The sequence below is a fragment of the Neopelma chrysocephalum genome, unplaced genomic scaffold, assembly GCF_003984885.1.
Source record: "Neopelma chrysocephalum unplaced genomic scaffold, ASM398488v2 Primary Assembly neopelma1_98, whole genome shotgun sequence".
Taxonomy (NCBI): Eukaryota; Metazoa; Chordata; class Aves; order Passeriformes; family Pipridae; genus Neopelma; species Neopelma chrysocephalum.
This window is the reverse complement of record NW_020897761.1, coordinates 1,552,928-1,577,531: the sequence shown is the minus strand read 5'-3', so window position 1 is coordinate 1,577,531 and position 24,604 is coordinate 1,552,928. Positions and strand designations below refer to the sequence as shown.

The 24,604-nt window shown below is 45.2% G+C and overlaps 1 protein-coding gene across 2 annotated transcripts; it reads right to left on the bottom strand.

Moving 5' to 3' along the window:
• Positions 1-1,477: 1,477 nt before the first annotated feature.
• FAM20B (FAM20B, glycosaminoglycan xylosylkinase) lies at positions 1,478-23,764 on the bottom strand. 2 transcript variants are annotated; one of them, XM_027694568.1, is made up of 8 exons: positions 23,687-23,764; positions 19,766-20,297; positions 16,536-16,622; positions 15,126-15,235; positions 12,783-12,954; positions 10,186-10,377; positions 8,883-8,942; positions 1,478-1,723 (listed from the first exon to the last, which is right to left on the bottom strand). In XM_027694568.1, the coding sequence occupies exons 2-8, from the start codon at positions 20,140-20,142 to the stop codon at positions 1,699-1,701; spliced, it is 1,023 nt and encodes a 340-aa protein (XP_027550369.1). In that variant the 5' UTR covers positions 20,143-20,297; positions 23,687-23,764; the 3' UTR covers positions 1,478-1,698. The 2 variants fall into 2 exon arrangements, with proteins under 2 accessions (XP_027550369.1, XP_027550368.1); XM_027694567.1 differs by lacking the exon at positions 1,478-1,723 and adding an exon at positions 3,322-6,824.
• Positions 23,765-24,604: the final 840 nt, after the last annotated feature.

The following is a 24,604-nucleotide window of genomic DNA, read 5'->3' as shown; positions in this document are numbered from 1 at the left end:
GCATAAACGAGGGAGCAGGAGGCAGTGGGTGTCAGCCCGGCAGCACAAGGAGCTACGCTGGGCTGTGTTTGTTCCTGCTGGGCTCCAAGTTCTGTTCAGGAATTAGATCAGAACTCTGGGACAGGTACAACTCACGGCCACCACCAAGCTCATCACCCACATCCAGCTTCCTCCTGCTAGTTTCTCCAACCATTAGTAAACCCCTTCCTGTACAGGGAAGCAGAACTGCTTCCTTAGGGCTGACTGTGCTCTGGCAGGGGATCCTGGAATCCCATGCAATCCCTGGCTTTCATTTTGGAAATGTGTACACACACACACTTGGCTGTGGGAGGAAGACAAAAGGTGGATAAACCCCATATAACTTGCATTTAATCTTAAGCTGTACCCACTGCTGGCTTACTGTAAGAAACTGAGGCCTCCACAATTACTGAGCAGCAGGACAAGGTCACCCACAACTTATCCTAACTGAGACAAGGCCAGGATGCTTTGGAAATGGAAAGGATTTCAAGGGTATCCCACATGCTCAGAAAAATAAAAATAAGAGGGATAATAAATGCAATTCATCCAGCCTGGAAATTCCCTGGTACCAGTGGATGGGAAGGGGGATGCAGCCCAGGCATGGAATGCATCACCATCTACAGGTGGCTGCAAATATTACACAATGGCATTCAAAATACTGGGATCAACAAAATTGCCCCCTTCAGCTTCAAAAATAGGCTAAAATCTGAACACCAGTTGCAGTAACTTAAACAGAACTAAAACCAGTGCAGCATACTAAAGAAAAAAAATAATCAAACTCGCTGTAGCAAGAGCAAATTAAACTGCTGCCAGCCTTCCTAAAAACTAACTGAAGCACCTGAACTGAAGAATTTATGTACATTTATAAAAAAATTCATAGCTGTAACATTCAAACTCTGACCTCCCACGGTAAATGCTCTAGCTGAAGAGAGCTTATCAAAAAAGAAAATTATGAAAGATAAACTGACTGTCCAACACTGCTCCAGCTCCACGGTACCAGGCAATAATTCTTGGGATGTCAGCCTGGCCCAAGTGCTGCACATCATTAAGAGCCAGAAGGGAAAATAAAACCAGTTGTTCAACAGGCCCTGGCACAGGTTGCCCAGAGAAGCTGTGGCTGCCCCATCCCTGGAAGGGTTAAAGGCCAGGTTGGACGGGGCTTGGAGCAACCTGGGATAGTGGGAGGCGTCCCTGCCCATGGCAGGGGGTGGAACAAGATGATCTTCAAACCACTCCAAGAGTCTGTGATCCCAACTACTCCCTGTTTGACTTGCCCCTGCAGGTAACAAGGCACTGAAGTGTTGTGGGGGCAGGAATTACCCTCCTTGAGTAATTCAATTCCCTTTGTGGGGCCTCAGGGAAGAAATTATCCCTCTATTAGAAGGGATGCTTCAGGAGTCTGGAGGAGATCCTAGTGCACTGTGCTGAGGAGAACTCGCTCCTACCTGCCTTGGGAAGGATGGGGTTAGGAAGCACCTGGATTTTTTGATTCCTCTGCTGGAACCCTCACTATAGGATTTGCTCATCTTCAGCTGAGTCTGGCAGAAGAAGCAGCTGCAGGGAGCTGCATGTACCCAGAGATGATGGAAGGATGAGCTTGTCACTTCATGGCTGGTTATTTGTCAGTCAGTCCTGGTGAGCAGCAACCACCTGGATAAAACTCCACCCTCTGGGGTCAGCTCAGCTCTTACAGCACAGCTGCCATCTACAAAGGAAGAGAAAAACAGCACCACCAAAATGTGGTTATGTCTGGCTTATTCCACCCCCCAGTGCAGCTCAGGACAGGCAAACACTCAGAGGGAACCTTGCAATCCAGGATTTTACACACAGGCTGTATCCACTGCCCAGGGAAATGCCATGCACCCATCTTTTCATGCTTTTTCCACTTTCCATATAGCAATTCCTTCTGCAGATCCATAGCTGCACTCTGACAGAAGGTAGGAGGAGAAGAGTCTCTCTCCAGAGTTCAGTATAACAGCTGTGGATTAGATCACTAAATAAAAAGAAGATCTGGAATAAAGGATATGAGGGGGGTCCTTTCCCCTCCATTTTTTTCCCCACAAAGTCCTATCCCCAGTCTCTTAAAAAGTTTGTACTCTACAAAGAAAGAACAGGTCACCAGTCCCACATTTGGGTAATATGAACTAAAGACATCTTTTCATTTCTAATTTTTAGATTCAATAAAAAATTTGTAGGGAAAGAATTTGAGAAGTTCAAGGAAAGTGCTTATTTTCAACCCCCTTTTGTTCTCCATTGGCTCAAAGTTGTTTGTGTTCATTCTTCTGTAAAATTACATTCATTACATAATCAGAAACACTTTGAAACCTCCCAGTTAAAGGATTTCTCACCCTGTTACTAAGGCCAACCACTCTAAAAATACATAACAGCACAACAAAGTGCTTGGAACAACAGCTCTCTGAAGTGGTGATTTTAGCCTTAAAAGCATCTGTAGCTGTTGAACTGCTCAAACACAAGCAAAAATCCTGCCCCATTCCCAGAGCAAACCTCAAGAACAGAGATGGAGGATAAGAAAAGTTATTGCCAGCATACAATGCTAGGAAACAAAAAAAACCCAGAACATCCTCCCCCACAAAACCCCCAAAATAAATGCCAAAAAGCAGTTCTTACAGAATTCAGCAATGCTGAAGTCCAGAGTTTCAACTGAGAAACTCTAGTTTAAAGAAAAGCAGGTTCCACACAACCAGGTTGATGCTACAGGGCAGGTCAAAGACCCCTGACATCCAGAACTGCATCACCTCCTGCCTCCCACTCACTAGTGGGGTACTGAGAAAACAAGCTCTGACACACTCTGAGTAAACCTCTGCACTCAGTGGGAGCAGATTTTGGGGGCTGTTTACCTGCTCTGTCTCAATAAAAGCTTAGGAAAACCAACCATGAACACCTGCCAACTCTGCAAGCATCTCTTGCCAACTCCATATCCATCCCTTGCTCCATGTAACAAAGCCAAGCTATTGGGATACAGCCAAGGACTCAGCCCAGGTGCTTGGCAGATGCAGGGCCATGGGATGCACTGTCAGAAAACCACTCCAATCTAGGTGTGTTTTTCTTCTGTATCCCTTTGGGACACTCTTCTTTCCTTCCCAATAAGGCTCTTGCAAACAACCTGAATGTTTGACCCCGTTCTCGGATATACACGACTGGAATAAAGGCCATTGACAACCATTAGCGAAGGAATAACTGGGAAACATCGGCAGCAAAACACCTTAAACATTCAGCCCACATGTTGGAACAAGAGAGAGACAGACAGGGGAGGGAGAGAAAGACTTAAACAATCCATCAATGTTGCTTTATTAAAATCTTTATTCACACAATGTTGCTTTATGTGGGATCTGACCCCGGGGGATACAAGTAGAAAGTCATGATAACGTTCTGTTTGCTCATTAGCAACCTCCATTTGTGCAGCAGCTCCCAGGGGCATCCTCTGACAGCTCCGACAGGGGTGTCTGTTTCCAGCATCTTGCTCCAGCTGCCGCAGCAAATAAATTACCTTCTTAATAAATTAGTATTTTTCAGTTGAAGTTTGTTTGGCAAGACACACTCCAGTTCGTCAGCTGCTGGAAGAGGAGCCGGCTCGAGTGTCTCCTCCACCCCATGGCTGACTCAGGGGGGAGGAGATGAATAGCAGATGGCTGATGGTGCTCTCCCTTTAATTAGTTCTTGATTTCTGTGCTTCAGGCGCTCTGGTATCACCAATCTCCACAACACAACCACTGTGTAACATCTGGGGCCAGCGGATGACAGCGTGCACAGTGAACGAGGATCAGAAGGTGTCATGAAAACCTCACTGACAGAGCACAGCACCTGCCTCACAAACCGTGTTATTTTTCAGAGATTCAAGCAGACCCTGTTGGCACGTGGATGCTGCTCCTCATTTCCCTTCCAATGGTTATGATCTAAAATTTCTCAGGGTTCTGTATTCAAGCAAAACAACAACAGCTGCCAAAAGGGCAGAAATTATCGCAAGGCCAAAATCACATCTCCCTGATTTTGGCTGAGAGAGGAATTTATTCTTCTTTCCTGCTGCAGAACACCAAGCTCCAGGAGTGTTTACAGCAACCAGAAGCATCAAAATCACAAAGAAAAAAGCAAACCCAAAAAACCCAACCATTTCTTGCTTCCTCCTACTGACAATGCCGGACTTCACGCCCTTTGTTCACAAGTAAACCAAAATAAACCAATACCCTGCTTTAAATCTTTGACATTCATACTGGGGAAAAACTTATCCCCATGTTCCATCTGACAGCAAAAGTTTCAGCTTAGAGCAATACTTAAGTTCTCAACCAATTTAATCTCAAAGACAGAAAGACCTTTTTTCGAATCCATTATTAAATCAATTTTTGAATCCATTATTATATCAAGAGTGATCATATAGAAATCAAAACATCAAATTTTGGTAGATCCTTTCCAAAATACTAAGAGCTCATGATTAAGCTCAAAGAGATGAACAAGCTTTTAGAAATCCTACAAGCCACCACCATGTGCTTCACCATCTCCCCTTTGGGTAAATCATCTGAAATTTCCTGGGGAACAGCTGATGCCAGCACTCGCTCCTGCCCCAGGGGCACCCCTAAGGCACCACCCACAGCTTCTACAGCGTGTTCTGTTGTCAAGTACAGTGATAAAGAGGCACAAGCTTCTCACCAGTGTCCTCAGAGCTGGCTGTGCATTACCATCCTGACTAGTAACTCCAATAAATAACTCCAGATCCAAATATCTCCATCCCATCACCTCATCCCTCTGGGGCAGGTCTGTGATGTGTCCAAGTCCAGAAGAGAGACAGAAGAACATAAAATTCAGTCTCAGGTAAACAGTTACGTTCTGCTTTCAAGATACTCTGCTCATGCAGGAAGGAAAAGACTTTACCAAAATAAACCTGCATTTTTCAGATAAACTCTCTCCCTGACACTCTTGGATCAGGTGTGGCCTGGGTGCAAGAACAGGAAGCAGCTCTCTCCTTGCCCACCACACTGCAGAGCTGAAGAGATCCTGACAGACAAATCAAGGAAAAGGGCTTTAACTGACATTTTGCTGCCCTTGCTCACAAATCCAGTAATCCATAATCACGTTGGGAAGGGAGCTCTCTCCTTACGTTAAGGACCATTCTGGCTGAACTGAGCACCGACGCAAAGCTGTTCAATTTGGAAACAGTGACAAAGCTGCCTCCCTTCTGGAGACACAGATTCTTATCCCAAGGTGACAGGTTTTATGGCCACAAGCTCATGGGCAGCACAGGCTGAAGTGCTGAAGGATGACAGGACTGGCATGAGACGAGTGCTGCAAGCTTGCCCTGGAAAGCCAACCTGCACCAACTCTTCCCTACCTACAGCAAAACCATCAGTGAGGACCCCAGGATGAGCAGCCCAGGCAGAACATCGCAGTGGCGGTTGCTGGGAAGGCAGAAAACTTTCTGGAAGTGCTCACAACTTCTGAGCTCAGCCACAGCCAGACCAGGTGACCAGTGGAACTGACCAGCTGGTGCTGCACAGAGCAGCAGGAAGCTCTCTCAGATGAGATGGAGAACAACCATCACAGCTCAGGGGTCTCTCCACTCTTCAGGTTACTTCTGGTAACTTGGGAAGCCCAGCAAACACCTCTTTCCTCAGCCCAACATACCACAGGGCTCACAGTAAGCAGCATGACCTGGCTACGCAGAACCTGCTTCCAAGGACAGATCCTGTCCTCCTCCTCAGCTACAACAGAATGGAAGTTCGGTTTTTAATACGGACACAGGACTGCAAGGATATTTTCTTCACTCAGACCTCACCAGATTCCTTAAAAAACAGTGACAGGACACATGGAAACTTATGATAACCCCTTAATTACCAAGTGCTGTATAACCACCCTGTCCCCTCTCCTAAATCTGCAACCCTGTGTATAAATCTTTGATAGGACTTCAGCCAAAACACTGAAGCGTTATCACATATGAGGCAAACCCCTTTCCCAGTCTTTTATCGAGGAAAAGCCAAGTGAGCAGCAGAGGTGCCCTCTCCCACCCTCATGGCATTTGGAAGAACATCCCACCCCCGGGGGGGTGGCACAACTCTTCAGTCTAATAATTATTTTATTCACCCTTTCCTCGTTCTCTAGAGAAGCAGTAAAATGCCCAACCAGCTCACAGCTGATTGTGTACAACCCTGAATCAGACAAACTCGCCAGAGTATCCTGGGGGAAGAGAAGGGGAGAGGACTGTACTGTTCATCTCCATTTGTCCCCTCTGGATTCAGTTCACAAATTAGTGTCTGTATTCCACGCACTCCCACCAACAACAAGAGCCATTTTTACCCAGTGCAGTGCCCACTGCCGGCAATGGACACGCCACCACGGCCAAGATGCCATTCCAGGTGCTGAGCCATCCAAGGGCCCAGCTCCCACCTCTCACTGCTGCCAGCCCATGGAAAAAGCCACTGTCACCTCCATTCCTCTGGCTCGGGAGCCTTCCTGTTCATGTCAGTCCATCTTGGCCACAGCCCTTCTGAACTGATTGTGCTGTTTTTCTATCGCTTTTTTGTTTGTTTTTTTTAAAAAAAGGAGTTCCATCTGTGTTCCGCTACAATTACAAGTGAGACAGAGTCATCCTGTCTTCCACCAGCACCACATCTGGCCCAAACTGGTCTGTGCACTGCTTCACTGTAGCCAGGATGCTGAGGAGCCGCTGGTCCAGGGCGTCCAGGTGAGGGTCGGAGAGCACAGGGGAGATGGGGTCATGCGACATGGCCGTTTTTAAGGCAGACTTCAGCACCCCGTTCTTCAGGTAATTCAGCCTGTTCCAGGTGGAAACCCGGATGCTGCAAAAGAAACAAACACACAAACACATCATACCACTGCCCAGCTGTGGTCCCGTCTGGAATACTGAAGCCAGCCTCCTGAGGGAGGTGTAACTGCAGGTTACATCTGAGTGAAACTTGGAAACGGAAGGTGAAGAAGAATCAATCTCCTGTGACAATAATTGATGGTACACAGGAACACCTCCAGCTGCGAGCAAGGAATGTCTTCAGTCCTGAGGCCTCCCAGACACAGTGTGAAAAGGAAAGAAAAGGAAGGAAAATCAACAGTCTGGTTGTTAATTCAAACACAAACTCATGTCGCCTCAGGAAGAGCATCACTGACCAACAGTTAATCACGAAGGACAAAAGGTTGTTGACTGAACCTCCAAGAAAGTGAACACAGAAGTGATTCTTCCTCTTCACTGGCCACTGAACTTGTTCGTGTTGTTGTCATAACTCATCTCCACTGTCGTGTTCTGTGAAGTCTCTTGGGATTCTCCCCCAAATCCTTATGTTTTAGCACCACTGGTCTAAACTCTTGGTTTTGATGGCCTCTAATAAAACCAGCAATATAAGCAAGTGCTGTACCAAACCTGTTGTTAAAGCAATTATGAATTCTTATATAGCATTTGCCTGGTACCAGAAAGAAAGGATACCTAAAATCCAGGAAACTGCATTTGGGAGAATCTAGATGACAGAGACTGCAAAAGATCCTCAATAAAGTAGGAAATTAAACATTTGTTTAAAATTAATGGAGGGAAACTACAGGATTTGAAAATCAACTGTTCTCTCTATGGATTTTAAAAGAACCTTGCAGAACACAGGCCAGGTGTACTGCAGAGTGCATGGAATCTTAGTGGAACCTAAGTGGAATGCTTAGTGGAAGCAGGATGAGAGCTCAGGCTTTCTGAAAAGTTCCCAGATTTAACAGGCCCCGAGGAATGTGGAAGACAGAACCTTTCAAGGACAAGTTGAAGGAACTCTCAACTAAACACTTAATTTGGAAGGCTTAAAGGAGTTAATGCTGAAGTATCACAATCAGGAAATGGATACATCAGTATTTTCTGTCCAGGAAATCTTCATAGAATCCTAGAATTGTTTTGGTGGGAAAGGACCTTCAAGTTCATCCTGTTCCACCCTGTGCCATGGGCAGGGACACCTTCCACTAGAACAGGCTGCTCCAAGTCTTGTCCAACCTGGCCTTGAACACTTGCAGGGATGGGGCAGCCACAGCTTCTCTGGGCAACCTGAGGCCTCACCACCCTCACAGGGGAAGAATTTCTCCCTAATATCCCATCTAACCTGCCCTCTGTCAATGTGAAGCCATTCCTCCTTGTCCTATCATTCCATACCCTTGTCCCAAGTCCCTCTCCAGAGTTCTCCTAGAGCCCCCTTAGGCACTGGAAGGTGCTCTAAGGTCTCCCTGGAGCCTTCTCTTCTCCAGGCTGAACCCCCCCAGCTCTCCCAGCCTGTCCCCAGAGCAGAGGTGCTCCAGAGGAGCAGCAATGGCCTGGTGAGAGAGTGGACACAGAATACAAATCAAGTCACAGCCTCTAAAAATAAAACAAACAAAACCACAGCTCACAAGGCCAAAGCAGAAACAAAATCCAGCAAAGAAACTACAAACCTGGGCGGAAAGGAGCCCCCTGAGCAGGGCTGCAGTCTTCTTCAGAAATCATTTTTGGAAATGATTAAATTGCCAGACACGTTGAGTCCTTCGCTTCTGTCAGGGAGAACTCAGAGTGGGATGTGAACTTTTATTTGTCAGGAGCTGGATGGGGACAGCTGCAGATGCAAAGTACCTGTCACACTGACTATGGAAAGACCTGAACCAGTGACCTGGAGGTGAGACCACTTTCTGCAGCCAAACACCCACTGTACTGCCCTCATGAAAATGTATTTCTCAGCTTCTTGGGCAGTGACAATACATCAAACAGACAGTACCTCAAAAACAATAAAGCACTGAGTATCCAAGCAAACATTTTCAGGTTGCCAGAAGGCTTCAAAGCTAATTATATTGTAAACCTAAGGACACCAATTGCATAAATAAAGTGAACAGCACCCCAGCATTTCACTTACATGCAGCACTGATAAAGAGGAGCCAAGATGCTTCTTTCATCCAGGGCAGGGTTTCCAAAGCTGAAAGGCAAAATTAAAACCCAAGTGAACCAGTTGAACTCCTAATGTTGTTCTCAACATCAAGAGCTTGGTAAAGAATTCAAAGAAATCAATAGTAGGCAATTTCATGCTCCAAGAGATCAAATCATTTAAATTAAAATACAAACAGGCCATGGCCAATCACAGACACAACTCTCAAAAGCACCAGCTGATGTACAAGGTAAACAGAAGGAGCACCAGCATACCCAGTTCTGTTTGAGACCAAGGCAACTTAGAAAGGAATTCCAGAGGTGTCTAGATATGGAACTCATCTTGTCATGCAGGGGTAAGGAATAATTGGGATTCTGGGCACAGGGAATGGGAGCTTTGCCTCTCTGACACTGCTGGACAGGGAAGGAACCAAAGAGCAGCCACCATTAGAACAACAGTTCCACCAACAAGGTGATCCACTTGAGCATTTCATGCCCACATTTTCTGAGGGAGGTCTGTCAGAAGGCTTCCAGAGTATTTCAAGCTTCATCTAAACACATGCTCATTTTATTTTGTATATTTGTATTTTGTATATTTGTATTATTTTCATCCTCCTCATAATTCTGTTTTCAACACAGAACTTTCCCCTTAATAAATGTAAGTTGCTCTAGGGGTCTGGCATTACTCTGCCCAAATAATTCTGTTATTAGTAGCTTTAAAACTGGAATAAGCTCCCAGGGAAGTGGTCATGGCACCAAGAAGCATCTGCTCTTAGTCATATGCTCTTAATTTTAGGTAGTCCTAAGAGGAACAAGGAGCTGAGCTCAATTGATCCTTCCAACTTGAGATCTGCCATGATTCCATGAAAAAACTGTCCCCCTATCCCTTAATTCAAAGGAGTTGAAAGAACCTCACTCAAGTTTTCAAGAAAAAAATTTACTGGGAGCCTGCAAAGCCACACCAGCAGTATTTTCATAGTGTTATAAAAACAAACTACAATGAAAGGATTTGACCTTCAAACACCATATTTATTCCCAATGACTAGTCCATTAAACTTCCTTCCTCCTAGAACATTGCATAACAGAAAGACAATTTTTGCCTGCCATGGGCAGGGACACCTTCCACTAGCCCAGGTTGCTCCAAGCCCCGTCCAACCTGGCCTTGGACACTTCCAGGGATGGGGCAGCCACAGCTTCTCTGGGCAACCTGTGCCAGGGCCTCACCACCCTCACAGGGAAGAATTTCTTCCTAATCTCTCATCTACACCTACTCTGTCATATTCCCTGGCCCTCACCTTTTGGCATTGTCCAGCAGGATGAGCATGCTGGCTCCCTCATCATCCTGGAAGCTCTCGTAGTGGTGCCGGTCGGCGTTCCCGATCAGGTAGTCGAAGATGGCCGTGTCAATGATGTCCAGGAGCCGAGGGCCCGAGTCGTAGGGGGAGGTTTTCTTCACGGCGTCGCAGTAGCTCTCGTCGTACTCCCACCTGTGGCCAGAGAGAAACCAAACAGCCCTTTGAGGAGCCATCCCTGCACACTAGTGGGAGTTACAGCTGCCCTTCAGACACTGAGGAGTGCATGAAGAAAAGCTAAGCACAGCAGCCCATGCTATATAAAAAGGAAGAGCTAGACAACAGTGCTTCATTAGCAAATGAGTTAATCCTCATGAGTAAATCCTGCATCCACATCTCAGCGTGTGGAGCAAGCTGTAGTTCCAGTGCAAGGATACACATCATCTTCCTATGGAAAACAAGGTCAGAGCTTGCCTCCTGAGTGCTCACAGCTCAGCAGTGCCTGGGCTGCCTCACGGCAAGACTGACTTGCCTCCCTCAACTTCCAGTGAAGGATTTCAGCACTGTGTCTGTTTGCAGTGCCTTGACCTGCTTCCATCGGTCTGGCTTTCCAGTGACCCTCTTAATTTTTTCTCTGTAATGCAAATAATCTTATCATGGTTAGTAAAGAGCCTCTCTGTCCTGAGAAGGGCTTCACCTGTATTTATTCTCCTTCAGAGGTTGTCTCCTTCCTCCCCACGTCCCTTCCAGAGTATCTCACCTTCTTCTCCACTGACAAGATTTCAAGCTTCCCTCTCATCTCCTCTCCTTCTACAAGTAATGTTGTAACACGGATGTCATGTCTCAGTTCTCCAAAGACAGGATTTTAAATTTTCTCATTTTCTTCTTTACAGCTTTCAAAGCTATTCAACACCACCACCTAAACAGCCAAATCTCTGGTGTATATCCTTTCCATCTGTCAACCTAAATAACAAGTACATCTATAACAGCTTCCATGTAAGGACTGAAACAATCCTTCACAAAACAGCAGTGAAATTGGAAATGCCTTCAACCACCTGTGACTTGGAAACAGAGAGGGAGGAAACAAGCTGGACAGGCTTGCTGACATGCTCACATAAAAGGAGGAAGATCAGAATTTCATTACTAGAATTGCCACATACCCCACCTCATCTTCTAGTGGTCTGGAGCCTGACCTCCCTTATTCCTTCCTCCAGGTATCCAAACTAGAGGGGCCAAAAATGTGTCTTCTCAGTGTTTTTGACACATGGTCCTCAAATGCTGTGTCTGGTTCCCTCTTTCTTTTGCATCAAGGTCCTACTCACATTCAACTTGCAGCACAAATCCACAAGGCAACAGTCTCAGACCCTCCTACCTCTTGTGCTGGATAAATTCCTTATGCTGCATCCCTCTCTCCCTCAAGTGTTTCTCTTTCTCTTATTTTACTTTAGAGCAGTCCTTAATCTTCTTGCCACAATTTTTCAGATAGACTATTCTCTCTCTCTCCCCTCATTTTCCACGGAGTCTTTCAAGACAGACCTTTCTCTGACACTTATTTCTGATCATTTATATTGTATTAGCACAGGCCTTGGAAGGTCAGGGATTTTATCTATTACACTTCCATTAAACATTACTTACACTAATGTGACTGTATGAATTATGTTCAAAAGGTCAACTCAGGACAGAGTAGAAGCAGTTAGAGCAGGAAAAAATTCTTTACACTTTTATTTTTCCATAATTACCAGGCACAGAAAAAGGAGAGCATGACACCTAGAACATTTAATTTTCCTGATGTTCTCAAAGGGAAATGAGACAGCAGCATGACAAGGTGCAAAACACCAGAACTTTGTAACCCCATCTGAACAAGGCAAGAGCGAGTTTCAATACAGCAAATATCAAATCAGCACAGGAATCAGGGTAAAACCCTGTGTAAGGAGGCAGCTCATGATGAAAAATAGCCTCTCAATAGAGAAACACCTCCAAGAATTCAGCCCATTCATTACTGCAATATACCATGTACTGAACACAGCCAATTTTGACCTGCTGGAAAGGAGAAAACACCTGTTGCTTAAAAATCAATCCATGCATTTAATACTCTAAAACAATTCAGTGAAGCCTTTGGATGAAATTCTTTGTGAGAACAATCACATCATTGGAAATCGATGGATACTTTAGATCAAGGACTAAAAAACCCTTTCTAATCACTTGTTAATGACAAAGATTTGGAAAAATTTACTAAGCTCAAAACCACTTGCTCTGGTCATGGCAAAAACATCCCCAAGCCACGTACTCAGACGTGTCACATCTATTGTACAAGATGGATAGAGCTCACATTTGTTCTTCTTTAAGCATTTTTTAGATGCTGAGCCAGGCCAACAAATATTAATGGTGTTGAAAGCAAGGAGCCTTCCAGTGCCTACCTACTTAAGCTAAACCAGCTCCACAACTCTCAGAAGAAACTACAAGGACCATGACAGCAGGTGCTACCACATTTCAGAGGGCCACAGTGCCAACAGAAGGTCCAAGTAGCACAAGAGAAGGGCTTTGGTTAGCCCACAGCCAAGATTTGCAGAGCCTGGAGTGCCTCTCCCACATTCTCCTACCTGGCAAGTTTGCCTTCCCGGTAGGTCCTGCCCCAGGGGTGCCGGTGCTTCTGGAGAGGCCACACGTCCGGCAGCCACAGGGTCACCGAGCCCTCCATGATGTCCCCGTCTGCACACGCTGGCTCTGTCTCCCGACAGTAGTAGCACTTCCCATAGAAGCAGGTGTTATTGCCTTAAAACCAAAAATAAACAGGTATCAAAACAGCAGGACTTAATCCGAGGAATCCAACTGAAATTCAGCAGCATGTTGTTGCAGCAGAGCCTTCCCTGCAACAGGATTTCACTGCACTTGACCACGTGCTTCCTGTCTCAGAGAGGGAGAGGTTCCAAAGAGATTACACAGATATCCATTCATCCAAGCAATTAAGGACTAATATTCAAAGGAGAAAGTAATTATATTTTCTAATGACTTTATCACATTGAGAGTTAATACACTGCACTACCAACAAGATTTTGTGGTCCCTTCCTAGTCCTTGGGACGTTGACTTGGCAACCTCGACGCTGCTTGTTTTCACATTTATCACGTACTTCGTGTGTCAGATTTGCCACCTTTCTGAAAAAGTTGACCTAAAAGAGGCAAGTTAAAAAGAACACAGTAGAACTCAAATGGATTTGGAGTCCTGAGACCTGCCACACGTCTCAGCTTCTTGAGCAGGGGAGACAGAAACAAGCTGTCATTCTTACATGACGCAGGAATGCAGATCTGTCAAAGCTTCATCAGTGTCTTCTGACAGGAGAGAAGCAACAAAACCCTGCAGCCTTTAGTCTGCTAATGCTGATGTATCCTGTAATCCACACAACCTGGATTAATAGTTTTAGTTTAACCTTTTCTGTTTCCCCCTTCTAACCTGCCTTTGCTTGACTCTTGCCAAGTTAAATCCAGTTCCACGTTCACAGATGTTCCTCCAAAATATTTCTCAACTATGTCTCCCTTTGTTGTGATTCCACTTGTTCTCTATCCTTGTTTCCTTTGGTTCTACATCCAATATCCTTCCCAAACCAGGCTCAGCTCACCCAAAGATGTGTTTTTCACTTTGCACCCTTACACATCCCCACCCCTCAGCCAGCACTCCTTTGGAGCCCTCCATCCAGACCTGGCTCTTGTGCTCCCAACATCCCATCAGACAACTTGAGGATGTCAGAAATTATTATTAACTATAAAGAGCTTGCAGACCAGATCTCTTATCTGTATGGAAAGCCCTGCAAGTCTCACTTTCCATCCAGGGCCTGCAGCAGGTACAGCAAGAGACAGAATTCTTTGAGATTGTAGCTGCAACTCCAGCAAACCTGCACTGAATAGGCATGAATTAACTTTTCTTCAAAACCTCAGAAACTTGGTCAAATTTGGGCTGACAAGAGATCACAACCTTTTTCTCAAATCCACCCAGTTATTTGGGTCCTGCTCTGCACAACAGCGAATCCAAGGAATCTAAGGAAAGGCAATGAAAATTTCTGGAGCCAACTTTTCAAGTCAGCATTTCTGCTAGAAAACAGCTTAGTTGTCTTGGCAGAAATTCAAAAAAGTATAGTCTGCCTGAGGCAGGCACCCCATCTGAATGCAAGGAGAGTTTGGGAAGGCTGAGCTCCTCTCATCTCTAACTTACACCTTGTAACTGGCAGTGTGAGACTGCCAGCAGTGCTTGTAATAGGAATGTACACAGGCACATATTTACCAGCTCTAATGAACAATCATCTCTAGAGCCTTCTGATTAGAAAACAAAACAAACGAAAAAAGAGGAGTAATTGGATATTTTAGGAAAGCCTGAAGGAGTTAAGGCTGCAGCATAAGTAATTTCTTGGTGCTTAATGACCACCTGGTAGGAGTTCACATTAGTAATTCCCATTACGTGCCCTCACAGCTTTATTGCTGTAAATAACACAGGGAAGTTCTGACACATTTGGTTCTAAATGCTCCACAGGCTCTGATGGCACAAACAGCATCTAACACCAACTGATGTCAGCTCTACAAATTATCCCAAATCACCACTCTGTTCACATTAAATACAATTCTATTTTTTTCCATGTAGGTCTAATCACAGACTTTTCTAACCACCTCTGACAGCAGAGAGAAAATTGTTACTCAAAAAAACCAGAACTTCCCATCTGTAACAGCAGCATGAGGGAACACAGAGCAGATACAGAGGGAAAACTACTTGGAGGAAACCAAGTCCTCCTCCCCCTCCAAACAGGGTTATACAAGCTCTCCCTTGGCAAAGACAGAGACTTCCCAGCTTCCTGCACCAGAGTTAACTGTTCCGTAGCTGCGTCAGGCTCCCACGGCTCTTTTTCCCCATTAAGCCCGTTTTTCTTTACTGGGCTGCACAATCCATGGAATCCACTCACCCACGGTCATGAAGGTGCCCAGGAGCTGCTCCGTGGCCACTGGTTTGATCTCTGTGCGGAGGTTCACAAACCTGCCAACCACCAGCGGGGCCCGTCGGAAACCCAGGATTCTGATTCGGGGGAAAAAATACAACAAGAGAATTTGCAACACAGGCAGCAGTTCAAAATTGAAACAAAACAAATCCACAGTCTCTGTCAGAGATGACTGAGACCAAAGAATAAAGTTGGAGCCCTGCAGGAACCTTTTTTCTTGTCCAAGCAAAGTAAAGAAACTCATTTTTCTTAAGTGCCCAGATGTTAAACTTGCTTTACAAGCCATCAGTGACACTCTTTTATTAATGCCTTTGCAGCACAGCACCACAGGATGCACCATGCTCAGAACTCAGACCTCACCCCAGAAATCCCCACCATGTGTCTCGTGTACAGGCTGAAGCAATAAAACCATGTGGCCCTTGGGCTGGTCACCTGCAAGGATCATTTATGATTTGTGGGAACCACTATCTATTGAAGTGTTGTGTTCAAGCCCAATTCAACTGCACTTGAAAGCAACCAATCAAGGAGTTGTTTTCTTTGGCATGAGGAGGGAGAAGGGAAGAGACAATGGCAGAAGAAAAGTGAATGCCTGAAAAGTGCCTGGAAAAACAGAGGTGGGAAGAACAATCACAAAACTTGCAGTTACAAGATCTAGGTTTCACTCCCATGTGTGACCACAAATGACTTGGGCATTTGTAATGGAATTTTAAAAGTGCTTAAAGGACTACACAGATCAGTACAGATTTTAAGTCTCTTCACCTCCAAAGTGCCAACACAGTCTTCCTGTAACAAGGAGACCGAGACTGTGCTCATTTATTCCAGATGAAACTGCATCTCTAACAGCATTTCACAACTATCAGCATTCAGGGTTTGGCATTTTCTGTCCCATTCTTTGTATATCCTGTACTTTGTTTTTCTCCTGTAATTGCACCTCCAGCTCAGGTCCACAAAATCACCTGGGTACCCTTGAATACAATTTATATATGAGTAGCTGGTTTTCCTCTAGGATGCACTGATTATTATTTAGTCTAAACAATAGGCTTCACTTTTTCGTGTACTGGACATGAACTTAGCACATACATTTGGTATTCCAGACTCTTCCATAGCATTTGGTTAAGCACTTTCTTCCCTATAATATTAACTGTAGTGGTTTTAGTGCTCATTCTCCTTTCCAGATTTTTCACAGAAATCTAAAATGTTAGAATCTTGCACAGACCTTTGAAATGAAGTGTCACCCAACAGCTGATTTTTATTTTTGCTTTCAGTGTGCTATGTTGGCAGGTTAGAAACAGCTCATATCTGAGGTGTATTCTTCAAGGAACTCTGATGAAGCATTTTCCAAAGATAATAAAGCCAGGTAAGCCAATAATTCCATACCTATCCAAGTGAAAGGCTGCCACTTCTGCGTTGTGCCTGTCGTAGCCAGCGTAGGGTTCTCCTTCCACTACATAATCCCTGGCATATCTGTAATTGAAACAAGCCAAATAAAGTGATTCTGTGCAGAACTTCCATCAATTTTGCTGTTCAGAGCAACAATTTAATAACAGTGCTACATTATAGAGTCTCTGGGTCCCTTTCCAAATGACTGCTAAAGGGAGGGGGAAAAACCATCCATGAGATTCAAGTGTCCAGACTGTTGAATGGTAAACAAGGAGGAAAGGCCAGTGATGTGCAGTGGCCTCCAGAGCTTGGGAAGCAGTGCCTATTCCAACTAATGAATTTTAATCCAACATATGCCAAGTCACATCTAAGAACAAAGAGCACAGACCCAGCTACAGAACAGGGGACTATTTATACCAGAAAGCAGCAAGTCCACAGATGATTTTGAGGTTAGAATGGATTGTAGATTAACATGAAAACACAATCTGGTATTGTGGAAGAGATGGCAAATGGAATCTTACAGTAGACAGAAAATCAGCAAGAGTGAACCTGAGGACAATAGTGGATATAAACAGAGCCTTTATTCTGGTGGAGGAAAGACATAATGAACAGCAAGCAACAGAAATCAGGCACCCATCACAACAACAACGGTGTGTTTTGGTGAAGTGGCAGGCTTTTTGCTCCCTTTTTTATCTTTTAATAGATGTTACTTAGTCAAGGCAAACAGCAATTTCTGAGTTTCCTCACATCTGAATCAGTCCTAGGTACTGTTTTAGCACCGTGCTTCAGGTGAGTGAGAAATATCACAATCAATACTGAGCAAATGGGTCAAATGCAACACATTTTCCAATATGACAAGGCCTATTTTCTCATTTCCATCTACATATCAAATCGTGTAAAATGGATTATTTCCAACAGGCTTTGGGATCAAGCAGTAGCAAAAACAGTGCAGGAGAAGCCACTGAGCTCTACCTGGATGTTTTAGCCCTGCTCAGGGAAGGTGTGGGTGAGACAACAGTTCATTTCCTCAGTCTGAGCAAATGCTTCAGCTTGTCTGCAAAGCAGCTCAAAAGAGAATTCACCAGGGCAGGATGGCAGGGAGTTGTGGGAGGAGGATCTGACAGATTCCTGCCAAACTGGAGCTTACACCAAACGAGCAACTAATTTCACATATACCACCAGATGTGATGGTAGCAACTCTTAATCACTGGTAAGTCAGGCTTTGAAATGTGACAGTTAACCCTCAGAACACGTCCTCAAAGGCAGGTCTCTGGTAGGTACCTACAGCAGGCTCTTGGAAACATGGTTACTTCTTGAAAGCTGCAGAGCTAAAATTTATTGGTAAAACCCAACCAAATGCCTTGTTTCCATGCACAGTAGGCAACTGGTTCTTTCTAGGGCAAAAGCAGTAAGGGTATTTTGTTGTCCCCAACCAGTAAGTTTCCCAGGAACTGTTTAACTGTTTTTAGCAGTAATTTTGATAGAGCTTTCATGTTCAAAGTCAGTTAAACAGACTCTCTTGCAGTGGCACAAAAGGACTCTGCCCACAAGCCTGGCTGTTCAGCAGTCACAAGCAGAACATCAGTCTGCCTGTATGGCCAGGGCCATACTGTCCAGTGTTCCTATAAACATTCCCAGCTGCACGTGTCCTTGGTGGAGCACAGTCACTGTGCTCACCTGCACAGACATGGCATTGTGGGAATGTAATGCTCAGTGAAACACTTCACAGCTCTCACCCATACAGACAGCACTATGGAAATGCTGTGTCCTGTTGGTGCATTTATGGGACACACTGTCTGTCACACCCCCAAGACTTTGGTGTGAAAGGCTCACACTGCTGGAACACAGCCTGGGCCCACGGGGAAGCTCCAGCCAGAGCAGGAACTGGCTATACAGAAACAGGACTGGGAACTCAAGGGCAGGGCAGATTTGTGTTCTCATTCTCTAATCACAGAATCCTACTACAGTTTGAGTTAGAGAGGACCTTCAAGATCATCTCATTCCAACCCCCAGCCATGGGCAGGAACAACTTCCACTAGACCAGGTTGCTCCAAGTCCTGTCCAACCTGGCCTTGGACACTTGCAGGGATGGGGCAGTCACAGCTTCTCTGGGCAACATGTGCTGGGGCGTCACCACCCTCACAGGGAAGAATTTCTTCCAAATATTCCATCTAAACCTGCCCTCTGTCAGTGTGAAGCCATTCCCCCTTGTCCTATCATTCCATACCCTTGTCCCAAGTCCCTCTCCAGAGCTCTCCTAGAGCCCCCTTAGGCACTGGAAGGGGCTCTAAGGTCTCCCTGGAGCCTTCTCTTCTCCAGGCTGAACCCCCCCAGCTCTCCCAGCCTGTCTCCAAAGCAGAGGTGCTCCAGCCCTTGGAGCACCTCCATGGCCTACTCTGGACTCCCTCATTAACAGTACAAAAACCCCTAATGCTTGCTCAACCCAAAATCCTTCGGGGACAGATGCCCTCACTCTGTGGTGACAACACTTCCCATTTGCAGTGCACTCCCCTAAAACACACCTCCCTTACTTTTTAACATCTTTCTTTCTTGTCCTTTTCCCCAAAGGCAAACAGCTCAAAAAGCTTTACAGTCACGCACAAGACTCTTCATGAATGTTCCATCATGCCAGATTTCCCTGTGGATCACTGTAAACAGAGGTCATACCAAGAAAATCTCACTACCCACACATTGCTCCTCCAGTACTCAACACTGGCAGACAGGAGACTCTGACCTACCCAAGCCATTTTTACAGCCTTCCTGCAGCGACACCAGACACCCAGACTAGTTTTAAGACCACTGTCAACTTGAATTCCTTCCCTGTTCTTGAATTGCACTCACTCCTGGCAGTCTGACATGACCCTTACTCAGAGTAGGCAAGGCTTGTCTCCACATTGCCACAACCTGCACTTCCACAGTCAGAAAGACTCAGAAACATCAGGTGTAACCAACATTCCCCCGAGACCGAACACAGTGATTATTCTTTTAACCTAAAGACAGGTAGTTCTGAGCATCAAGACTGTGCAGCCTGAGAGACAGCTGGCACAGCAACCTACTGTTACTACAGCACCAGCAACACTCCCTCCTGTCTGTCTCTCAAATAACAAGATGGCCTTTCCATTTACGGAAAAATTTGTAACTTAAACAATAATGTGACAACGTGGAGAAAAGAAAACATAGATGTAAACAAAGCAGTTATTAATGCAGTCATTGAAGGCAATATTCACCTCTTGGGTTTGAAGACAACCTTCTGCCCTCCTTCAAGTATTAGCAAAGCTTTCAGCTGCGTCCCTTTGTATCCCACATCGGCTTTGATGATTCTCTTTGTGGTCATGGCGTGCATGACAGCCCCCAGCTCGGGGGTCTCCTCGGGATACACCTCCCGGGGCACCACCCACTGGGCCGCGATCTCCCAGGGGGACTGGAGCGTGTGCTCCAGCCGCGGGTCCAGCTCCACGTGCAGACTGGCCATCATGCGGTGGAAGGCGCGCTGGTCCTCCCGGTTGGCAGCCGAGGTGTCCAGGTTGTCAATGAGGAAAACCTTGGTGAAGATGAAGATGACGAGGAGGATGGCCAACAGCACGACCCGCTGCTTCAGCTTCATGGTGCCCTTCCACCCTTCTCCCCTGACCCTTTGCTTCCGAGCGTTCCGGGAAGTCTGTTGGAGATCAGGGTGAGGAAGGGGATGTTAGTTAATGGATTTCATTCCTAACTTGCATTGTCAAAGAGGTCTCGCCACTGAAGCATCTCCTGGTGCCCCTAAAAATAAGCAGAAAACAAACTTACAATCCTGCACATTCCACCAAAGTCAGAGCTAAGTTTATGCTCGGAACATAAGCCTGCATTTATGGACACTTGTATCCTAAAGCCCAAACATTTCTAATAAAACACATGGGTTTGCTGCATTCCTGCAGCCTTTCCATGATCTGCATGGAAGGGGAAATTGCTGGATGGCATCTCTGAGCAGTAAAATCATGGCAGCTGCAGCTACCATGGGCAAGATTTTGCAGAGAGCTGTAGTTTCCAATTTCACACACACTCTTCCACTAGTACGAGATCCCATGATCACAGGTCACCTAAAGACCTGACCCTCCAGAAAAGCTTTCAGGTAGATTTTAAGACAGCTGACAGCCAGTGAGAAAAGCTGCACAGCCTGCTTTCCTGAAGGTACATCAGGGCAGAAGAGACTTAATTGTTTACTGCCTTTCATTTGCTGTCACTATAATTTACTCAGATTTTTTTCCATTCTTAAAAAAAAAAATAAAGAAAAAAAGGAGTGGGGCAGGGGATGACATTTTCACTTCCTTGTGGTTGACTAAGTACCTTCTGCAGTCAACTGTAAAACCCATAACCACAGAAAATATACAAAGTGTCTGCAATCTCAACCCTAAATTAGCAAGAAAAAAGTCCCACACCACTAATACTGCCTCAGCATTAGTTCTCAGCAACCTCACCTGCAACAGTTAAAGCTCCATCTGTGTTTCTATATTTACAGTGGGCTGCATGACATGCCTCCCCCCTCAACTAGGCCTTGGCCAGGGCAGGGTTAGCAAATAAGGATCACAGAAAGCACCACCAACTGTATTTCAATGATGAGGACAGAAGTTACTTTCCTAATATTGGCTGAATGTAGTCAAAACCCAAATGGAAAGGGACACTCAGGCACATCTGTGAGGAGCACTGGGAGCCAGCAGGGATTTCTCTTTGCATGAGCCATGCTAATCATGCAAACTCTGCACGGCACCCTGAGCTGGGAAGGGCTGAGACAGAAAAGCCTTCTCATGAGATTTAACAATAGGAGTATAAACCAGCCATTTATTAATCATGTCACTGGAAAAACGACCTGCACAGGCTGAAGTTCATTTACCAGCAGCAATCACAGGACAGCCAGGCTATGCCTGACAAGGCACACACAGGTCACAGCCATCAGTGCAGAATCAGGCTTGGCACAGGCTAAGAGCATTTGTATAAAAGGATGTGCCAACTCACAGATGACTCCACAGCACCTTAAGCAAATTTACATTACAGGTCCATAGCAGACCCAGCCAGCCCCGTGGCTCTCCCACCTCCCTGTGCATCCGTGTCACCTTTCACAGACCCAGCTGCAGAGCACCTGCTATGGCCCAGGCCAGCCCAACAAAGAATAACCAGCTAAATCACTTCAAACAGCCACCAAGAGGGACAAGGAAATTCAAAGTGACAAAATGTCAGATATTCCTGTTTTCAAAAGCCCTTTTCTCTGCACAGTGAATAAGCTGAGCACTATCCAAGTTACAGGTGGCACACTCTGATGAGGCAGAGCCAGGGCTTTTAGCCCAGTTCACCACCCAGATTGTTTTGCCATCATCATCCTGCCTCAGGTGACAGCTCAGTTCAGTTTGGTCCTTTCCAACTTACACATTTTGCCTCTTAAATACTTCTTATAGAACCTGTCTGCTGGAGCAGGAGAGAAAGTAAAAGTCTCCTAATCACAGAATCTGCCGAGTTGGAAGGGACCCATCAGGATTATCAAGTCCAACTCCTGACCCTGAGCAGGACACCCCAATAATGAGTTAAAACTGACAGGTGAACAAGTGGTTTTATGTTGACAGCAACCACTCACACCAACATAGAGACCCAAGGAAGGGCAGAGTGTGGGGAGGAAGAAGCCTCAGGGATGTTTCAAACTGAGGCTGTGGGCCCCTGTTAACTGTGTAATACTGATTTTAATCTATTGGAAAATCAGTGCTTGTGCTCATAGTGAAAGGCAACAAATCATGTGTTTACATGGAAATTACAACCTTATCTACTTCTGCTTTGGCTGCACTTTTCCAAACAGTCCAGCAACCTGAATATTACCACTGCAAGCACGAGAATGAGAAGCACAGACAAGAAAGATGCACCTGACCCAAAAGCCCTCATTCCTGCAGATACAGACTCAGCCAGCAGGAGATCCCTAAACAACAATATTATTCTTAAATTTAAGCAGGAAAGCAAAGCAGATCCGGCTGTAACTGTTCCCTCTCATTGTAACCACATAATTCACTTCTTTCAAACCAGTAGTTCTGAATCATTTTGAACACTGCTGTTATCAAGATCTGCTTCCATTCATCTTTAAAACCCATTAGAGCCTGTAAGGAGCTAGGCAGAGGAACACAGTTCATTTCAGAACAGTTATGAGAGATGTGTATATGTACACATACATTTTAAGAAAGTCTCGCAGCCCAGTGCTGGCCAAAGCACAGGGCAGGAATGTTCCACACCTTTGGAGCTCAAGCTGGGCACTCACCTTCCTAGACTGATTTTCCAGAATGGTGAGTTTCTCTAGGGATATTCTTCTTGGGAGGGGTGAAGGGGAGAATATAACTACAGTCACTTAAATTAAAGGTCACCTACTTAGTTTATCTTTTGTGACAGCTTTGAAACTAATTTTGGCTGAAAACTTCCAGCGAGGTAAACAGCATTTACAAAACAAAAATAAATTAAATATTTAACTATTTGCTGGTGAGTTGGCTCTGACTTTGTGCTGCCGTCTGAGGACGTGAGTCATCGGCTGCTTTCCTCCAACAAACACCAAAACAGCCCTGAGGTTGCCATGCAATCCATTTCCCAGGCTACCTGCACAGCCTGCACTTTGCTCCTTGGGTGCCAATGTTACACTCACTGCTCTGCAAGCCAGGAATTGAATCCTTTTATGTACAAGTTTATCAAGACAGCAAGAACTTGAGCTTTACTGTCTTAAACTGAAGATGCCAAGAGTGACAGTGTTGAGGAGGTGTAAGAAAATATTTATGCAGTTTCGGAAGATGGTAATTTGAAAAGGACAAGTCTTTGGAAAAGACTTGGATTGGAAGAGAAGATTATGAGAGCTCCAGAAGCATAAAGCTGGTCCTGGAATGAGGACAGAGATGGGAAAGGTGGCCATAGAAACAAATGAAGTAACAACAACCCCCCAAAATTTTAAAAAGGAAAAAAAAGGGTGAGCTGTGAGCAGAACTCTGTGGAATGAAGGGCAAAAGGGTCTTTGACAATGACAAAAGTAAACCCAGGGATGATCTCAGGAGGAGACACAAAAAGGAAACAGTTCCACAAACTGCAGGGGGTGAAAGCATAAGGGAAGGGTCTTCAGGCTTGACAAAAAGGGGCAAAGGGAAGGAGAAGCCGCTTACTTCTACATAGGAGTCACAAGAACATGGGATGCACAAGTGACAGCAGATGCTCTTTGAACCAGAAGGCATCAGAGAAAGAAAAAACCCAAATAGTTTTCAGAAGTCAAGTACAATTTAAGTGTCCAACCTGAGCTGACATGATACAATGACAGAATAATCCCTGTGTAGCTCCAGTCCCAGAACACACATTCCCTCCTGCTCCTGGGATCAGCCACTGATCTCTTACCAAGGTCAGGTAACCCTAAAAGTGTTTTTTTTCCTTGAGTTTCTGCTTAGCATTATCTCCAGCTACCACTACTATATAGAAGACATAATTGAAAGAGCTTCGTTGCTCTACCACCCAAACTTCATCTCCCTGTTACAGAAGTACAGAAAAAACTCACTTCCCTCTCTACCATTTTACCATACTCCTGGATCAACCTGGAAAAGAAAACAGCCAGAAATACACAACCCTACCAGCTTTTTAATGCTGTAGTCAACTGGCAGGCTTGCATAAGAAATGCTTCTTGTTCTTCACCTCTTAGGGCTACTTCCTGATCAATTTTATCTCTCATTACAACCAGGCCTGTATTCTCAGCAAGTAACGAGTCTTCCAGCTCAATATCCAAATAACAGCCTCTCTTCAGTATCACGGTGGGGTCACACAAACACCTGAATTAAAGCATGTCTACTGGCATTAAACACCAACATCACACCACTTGACACCCAGCTCAAAAAACAGCATGAACCTTGCCTCTTACAAAAATCACAGCTACTATAAGCAAGCCCACAAAGTTAGCAGAGAAATCTCAGAAAACATTTTTTTATTGGAGTCACAAGATCAATGCCACATATCACAGTTTTATTTTTATATCTTAAAGCCAGAAAGCTGCTATCTCAAAAATTGCATGTACAATTTGCAAGGATTTTGCTATGCTC